Source organism: Canis lupus, chromosome 13 (genome assembly GCF_048164855.1).
Source record: "Canis lupus baileyi chromosome 13, mCanLup2.hap1, whole genome shotgun sequence".
Classification (NCBI taxonomy): Eukaryota; Metazoa; Chordata; class Mammalia; order Carnivora; family Canidae; genus Canis; species Canis lupus.
In genome coordinates this window covers 1562775-1570290 of record NC_132850.1, presented here as the reverse complement: position 1 = coordinate 1570290, position 7516 = coordinate 1562775, and the positions used below count along the sequence as shown (strand labels likewise).

Below are 7516 nucleotides of genomic sequence, written 5' to 3'. Positions count from 1 at the left end.
CAGGGCCTTGCAACTACACCACCCACTTCTTTCTTCTCACTGGCCACAGGTCATCATCAAACCTGGCTGTGAGGAGGTCAGAACCTGAGGCTCAGAGAGGTCAAGCAACTGACCCCAAGACACACGGCAAGCCAGCCAAGGAAAGTGAGACAAGAAACCAGTCCCCAGGCTGCATTTTAGACAAAGACAAAAATTCATCAAAGGCCAAGGAGTCCTGGAGGGCAGAAGCCTGTCACCCACATCTTCTCTGCTTCCTCTGGCCTCAGGCTACAGGCACAAGCTGGAGGTAAGACCTGGGCAGCCTCCCATCACTATGGCCCTCTAAAGACCTCCATCTCTCAGGGGCTGGGAGAAAATGTAGTTTGCAACATCAGGTTCCCTCTGTCCCTAAGTCCCATTCCTGGCTCATAGTTCATCTCAGAGAGCAGCCCATGGCCGGGCAAGAGATCTAGGTCTAGGTCAACCACATGGGTGCTCACCATACTTGAGACACTCTTACTGTGTGACCTTAGGCCAGTTGCTTCCCTCTCTGAACTTTGGTAAAGTGAAGCTAGTTGTACTAGCTGTTATCAGATTGAATTTCAAGTCTGCAGCTAGTAAGAGGAGCCACCGGGGGCCATGTGTGTCTGGGTGAGGGGGCTGTGAATGGAGTGGGTTCTGAGCTCCCATAAAAGTCTGTTTTTGACAAAACCTGAAAACGAACATGAGAGACTCCTAACTCTGGGAAACAAAAAAGGGGTGGTGGAAATGGAGGTGGGCAGGGGGTTGGGGTGACTGGGTGAAGGGCACTGAGGGGAGCACTTGACGGGATGAGCACTGGGTGATATGCTATATGTTGGCAAACTGAACTCCAATTAAAAAAAAAACCTGAATACGCATAACTCTGAAGTTGTAAGACTCCACGTCCTGCTCCCCAGCACCCCAGTGGTCCAACACCCATTTTCATTTCTGTCCTCAGGGAACAGCCTATCTAGAGGATGGTGTTCTCTCAGTCACACATGCCTCCCCTCCTATCTCAGCCTCAAGTGTCCTCCGTGGAGGACATTTAAGCACCACGCAGCTTAGACACCTAAGAAGTGTGGGAATGTGGGACCCTGGCACCTATAGCTCTAGCTCTCCAGTTGCCTCCAAATCACCTCTGGTCACCTCCAAATCTAGCTATAAGTAGAAAAGCATTGAGTATCTGTCCTGGAGGGGCTGTTACAGATGATCTCCCGCCCTCCTTTTACAGATGGGATCACAAGGGCCAGGAGGCTGGGTGACTTCTCAAAGCCATGCAGCAGACTAGTGCTCCCATGAGCAGGAGAGCTGGGCTCTTATAGGACACAGAGGGACAACCACCGGGGAAGTTGGCTGTGCCCAAATGTGAAGGCCTGTGTGACGTTAATAATTCTGGTCTTTTTTATTAATAGTGAGCAATGGCCGTTGTGCCCCAGCTGGATGGCAGGGAGGGATGGACGGAAGTGGGGTGGGATGTAGCTGGGAGTAGTGGGCAGATTCACCCTGGTCTTGTGCCCATTTGCTGGAGACCTGCAGCTGGGGGCCAGCCTCTGAGGAGGGAGCCCATAGGTACGTGGAGGCCGGGGCTGGAGCCAGAAGGGAGTGGCCAGGGCTCAGAGCACCCTGCCCAGGGCCAGTCGGCTTCCTCCTCTCATCGTCTGGAGCATTCTCTGGCCTCTCTCAGTGGCTTAGAGAGCAGAGATGTGTCTGTGTTTTGTGTCCCTGTCTCCAGTGCTGGCTCAGGCAGGGACACCAATGGCCCCTCAGGTGTTTTTGACGTTTATCTACCACCTACTTTGTTCACTGGCATGAATCCAGGACTGTCTTCATCCAACCTCCAGCAGAGTTCCCACTGTAGAGGTGGAGTGGAGTAGTTTGCACAGGTTACACGATAAGAGCAGCAAGCTTACTACAGGAGCCCCAATCCAGGGTGTGCTGACCCCTAATCCAGGGCTCTGACACCCTGAGCTCTAGCCAACTTCTCCTGGTTTTCCAGTCCCAGAGGTGTTGGGAACTCAAGAATCTAGAATTGCAGCTCATTGTCCTGTTTCCAGAGTGATCATGTTCTTCCCTTCTGCGAGCTGTTCTGGTTCCATCCTCGACCTGAGCTGGGTTGTTTGGGTTACCATTCTGTCTCCCACTCTGACTTCTCCACATACACAGAGTCAACCTGGGTTGTCACCTCTCAGGTAATCTCCTGTCCAAAGCACCTTTACCTTACCCGAGCCATGTACATGCATTAAGCTGCATAAGCTCATTCATTCCAAGTACAGCTCAGTGGAGATGAGCTGGGGTAGCAGGAAGGGAGCTCCCTTCCATTCCCACGACCATCTCCAGGTACCTGTGTTTCTCTCCATCCACCATCCTCCTCTTTGTACCCACTCTTTTGTCTAAACAGTCTGAAAGAAGAGGCCAAACCCCTATGTATTCTAGCTTCAAAGTGCTTTGAACTTTATTCCTTATTATAAAACAAATTGGTGTTTATTGTGAAAAATTGAGCAAGTTCAAAGAACATTAACAAATAATATCACTTATAAATCTAAGCACCAGAAAGGACCACTGTTAACTTTTTGGTATACTCCTTTCCAATTTTTGGTCCATGTATATAAATCTTTATACTATTAGGATATAGTTTAATATTCTGTTTCTTTAACTAACAATCTACTGGAGCACTTCCCTACAATGTGAAGTAAGTCTCCAAAATACGATTTTAAAGGTTACAGGATTTTCAATCATATCAATACACCATAATTTATTTAACCAGTCTCCTATTACAGGACATTTAGGTTGTTTCCAGTTTTCCCTATTAGGAAATAATATTATAGAGAACATCCTTGATGAAAATCTCTCCCCACATATCTGATTATTTTCCCTTTGCAAAATTCTTTTTTTAAAGGTTTTGTTTATTTATTCATGAGAGACAGAGAGAGAGAGAGAGAGGCAGAGACACAGGCAGAGGGAGAAGCAGGCTCCCTGTGGGGAACCCAATGGGGGACTTGAGCCGGGGACTCCAGGATCATGCCCTGGGCCGAGAGCCAACTTTCTCTGCACAATTAAGTAGATCAGTAGTCCTCAAAGTGTGGACCCACCAGCAGGCAGCACGGGCACTACCCGGGAACTTGTCACAAATGCACATTCTTGGGCTCCACTCCAGACATACTGAATCTGGAAACTGTGCATGAAACACAGAGTGTGACCCATAATTGCCAACTCTAGTTTGTGATACTGAAAATCTAGTTTTTTATGTGCAAGCTCAACTTCTTAAATTATTGGCAATTAATTCAACTTTAAAAAACTATACAAGCCAAGCAAAATATATCTGTGGGTTATATTTGGCGTGCAGGTGACGTGGCCCCTAAGTGACCTCTATGCTATAGATTTAGCATTATGCATGATGCTGGCTCTTCGTTTCTAAGAGATACTCTTTCTAATATCAAGAGTCTTTGGAGATGCGCTATTAAATGTCTCTGTGAAAGTTCACAAACCAGAAAGTTGAGAGCAATCTACAAAGCCAAAGGGAACAAAGAGTGTACAAGGCAGTAATGGATAAGGAGGTAGGCTGGGGTATCCACGTGGACAGAGTGCATGTGCTTAGGAAACCCTTCCTGACAAATTGTTAACTGCTCTCCACAAATTCCCCTTTCACAAAACCCTGGGTGTTGTAGATTTACTTCTGCACAGTTTCCTATAATCACTAGAACTTTGATATGTTCAGAACAACATATAAATTTTTCTAAATCATAAGACCAGAAAGGCAATGAATACCAAAAAGTGGATCAGCCACAGGGAAAAATTCTAAATCTCAGTATGTTCATCATCTCCAACAAAGTGAAACCAACTTACTGGCACCATATGGACAGTGAGAAGGAAGGGAGTCTTTGAAGAGTTTCTAATTAAGAACGTATATAGGGATCCCTGGGTGGCGCAGTGGTTTAGCGCCTGCCTTTGGCCCAGGGCGTAATCCTGGAGACCCAGGATTGAATCCCACATCGGGCTCCTGGTGCATGGAGCCTGCTTCTCCCTCTGCCTGTGTTTCTGCCTCTCTCTCTCTCTCTCTCTGTGACTATCATAAAAATTTAAAAAAGAACATATATAAATTAAGATTAATTGTACAATATACATATCATTAAGATTATATCCTCTTTGCATGATGTGCTGGGGTTATTTTTATTTTGGCAACTCTAAAAATTGCTTTATGGGACTATATTCACTTTACCCATGATCTTTCCTTGACTATAAATATCTTCCACATTTTGAAAGACAACGTTATAGTAGGCATTTGGTAAAAATGTATTGAATGGTGGTATAATTAATGAACACTGGGGAAGTTTCATTCATCAGAAAAAGCTAAATCTTAAATATTTTCTCTCATTTTTAAAAACATTGTATTTATTTATTTGGCACAGAGAGAGAGTACAAGCAAGGGGAGCAGGAGACAGAGAGGGAGAAGCAGGCTCTTCACTGAGCAGGGAGCCTGATGTGGGGCTTGATCCCAGGACCCCAAGATCATGACCTGAGCTGAAGGCAGATGCTTAACCAACTAAACCACTCATATGCCCCATAATTCTAATTTGTATTCTGCATAGCATTGACTTTAAGCCCCAATTCCAACCTTAGTCCGAATCCTAACAGTGATTAAAAGACAAACCTTACCCAAATAATGAGTCTAATAGTCCTCCCCTGATCCTAATCTGAAACCAAGACTTAGCAAGCTCTATAGTTCCAAGTGAAAACAGAAAATGGGGTGAATAATGAAAAAAACAAGGCTGTGTCAGGAAAAGGAAAAACATACCTACAGGCCAGAGTGGAGCACAGCATACACCACCTCCCTGATTTGGCATTCACCATTCTCATCACCATGACCCCCAACTGAATCCTGAACCCAACCCCAACACCACCCAAGCTACTATGGGGACATATCTTGCCATGCCTCCATCTGCTAACCCAAACTTCCTGCTATAGAAACATGTGAAACAACGAGTATGAAAATTCCTCACATGCCCCTGGCATAGATAATCAATTAAATACCCTCAAAACTCTTTAAACAGGCAAGTCACAATGCAGGAACTCAACCGGTCCAGTGTGACAGAATTTGTTCTGTTGGGCTTCACCCCCAACCCCAGGACCAACCCTCTGCTCTTCACCTTCTTTCTCACTTTTTACCTGCTAATCCTCATGAGCAACAGCCTCCTCATCATCCTCATCTGCGAGGACTCCCGCCTCCACACACCCATGTACTTTTTCATCAGTGTCCTCTCCATGCTGGACATGTGCTACACGACCACTACTGTGCCCCAGATGCTCATGCACATTCTCAGCAAGAAGAGGGCCATCTCTTTTGCTAGATGTGTGGCCCAGATGTACATCTTCCTCCTCTTTGGTGTCACGGAGTCCTGGCTTTTCTCCATCATGTCTGTGGACAGGTACGTGGCTATTTGCCATCCTCTCCGATACAAGGTCATCATGAGCCGCTGGATGTGTCTCCTCATGGTGGGCATCTGTGGAGTTTATGGCGTGGTGGGTAGCCTGTGCTACACTTTCTTTGCGATGCGCCTGCCCTACTGTGGCCCTAATGAAATTGACCACTACTTCTGTGAGGTCCCTGCTGTCCTGAAGCTGGCCTGTGCAGACACATCCCTCAATGACTTGGTGGACTTCATCACGGGCTTCAATGTCATTGTGGTCCCACTGACCCTGGTTGTCATTGTCTATGCCAACATCTTTGCCACCATCATGAAGATCCGCTCAGCCCAGGGACAGATCAAAGCCTTCTCCACCTGTGCCTCCCACATCACCGTGGTCACCATGTTCGCTATCCCATGCATCATCATGTACATGAGCCCTGGCTCTGACTCCTTGTCAAACAGTGGAAAGAAAATGGCCCTTTTCTATAACATTGCCACAGCCTTCCTCAACCCTGTCATCTATAGTCTGAGGAACAAGGACGTAAAAAAGGCTTTCCTCAAATTGATGGGATGGAGCAGGGCCCCAGAGTGAGGCTTTAAAGATGAAAACCTGGGGTGCTGAACAAAGCAGGACTCATACCCACAACCCCACCAACAACTCTTCCATGAGACCTGGAAGACTGCACTCCATAAAGCCACCCCTTCACCCCAGCCCCAGGGGAGGGAACTGGGTGCTCAGCCAACTGCAGTATCTATGGTGACATGGTTTGGGACACAGGTGATTGTGAAAGTAGAGCACACTGGTCAAGAGCCAGGACCTTAGTGCAGTGCCAGCCAGAGCAGGGTTAGAGACTTGACTTTAACAATTAAGAGATACATGTAGTTTTGCAAGTCATTTAACTAGTATAAGGTTTATAGCTCTTCCTCACGGCGAAGTTGTGATGATTAAATGAGATACTATATGAAAAGTGTTTAGTATAAGACTAGCAATAGCTTTCAACAGATACTAGTTTTAACTTTTAAATGTATTTCTCAAGATGAACTGTTGGCCTTGAATTAGCCATGATCCTTTTTTGGGCTGTGGAAGTGACTGGAACCCTAGAGAGTAAAGACAAAACAATTAAAAGAATAATAAAAAAAATTAAAAAGCAGGGGGTAGAAGTAGTAGTAAAAACTCAAAAACCAAGAAGTGGAAATCTTAGTGGGGAGAGACTCAAGGACAAGGAAGTGAACCCTTCTCTCTCCATTCACAAATTGTACACATTGAAATCATCTTAAAGTACTGCTTTGTAGTCATTTGCTTTTGTATCTTCAAACATCTTGAATTTTTTCGCCTTGTTTCTAATAAAGTCCATTTTGGAAAACTACAACCTGTCAAGGAAGAGTGACTCTATCCAGGGACACTTGGGTGACTCAGTGGTTGAGCGTCTGCCTTCAGCTCAGGTCCTGGGATCAACCCCCCCCCTCCATCGGGCTCCCCACAGGGAGCCTGCTTCTCCCTCTGCCTATGTCTCTGCCTTTCTCTGTGTCTCTCAAGAATAAATAAAATCTTTAAAAAAAAAAGAGTGACTCTGTCCATCTGAGGATAAGCAGAATTAGGGAGGAGAGCATAGACATAATATTTCCCCAGATGCAAAATTGAGGCAGTCCAGAGAAAGGTTAAAATCTCCACAGGGAGTTTCTGCTCTTCTCCCTCTTACTTGGAAAGATCCTCCCAAAACCTCTGCTTACTCTTCATAGAATTTTTACAAAAGTAAATTGTTGTTTCCTAAGTTGCGCCAATTTGCAGGGTAATGCTTGGGGCATTTGCCTGTTTGCTGCGGCAGGAATCAGCACCCAACAAAGCAATCCCCATGAGATGCTAGGGACACATTCCATAAGCTAATAGGCAACCCTTTTTTGGTATATTTTTTATTGGAGTTCGATTTGCCAACATATAGTATAACACCCAGTGCTCATCCCATCAAGTGCTCCCCCAGTGCCCATCACCAAGTCACCTCCACCCCTGGCCCACCTCCCTTTCCACCATACCTTGTTCATTTCCCAGAGTTAGGAGTCTCTCGTGTTCTTTCACCCTCTCTGATATTTCCCACTCATTTTCTCTCCTTTTA

The 7516-nt window shown here is 45.8% G+C and overlaps 1 protein-coding gene across 1 annotated transcript; it reads left to right on the top strand.

Annotated features, from left to right (window-relative positions):
- Positions 1–1548: 1548 nt before the first annotated feature.
- LOC140602307 (olfactory receptor 2D2-like) lies at positions 1549–6915 on the top strand. Its single transcript, XM_072771599.1, has 2 exons — positions 1549–2189; positions 5049–6915. The coding sequence occupies exons 1-2, from the start codon at positions 2062–2064 to the stop codon at positions 5995–5997; spliced, it is 1077 nt and encodes a 358-aa protein (XP_072627700.1). The 5' UTR covers positions 1549–2061; the 3' UTR covers positions 5998–6915.
- The last annotated feature ends 601 nt before the right edge of the window (positions 6916–7516 follow it).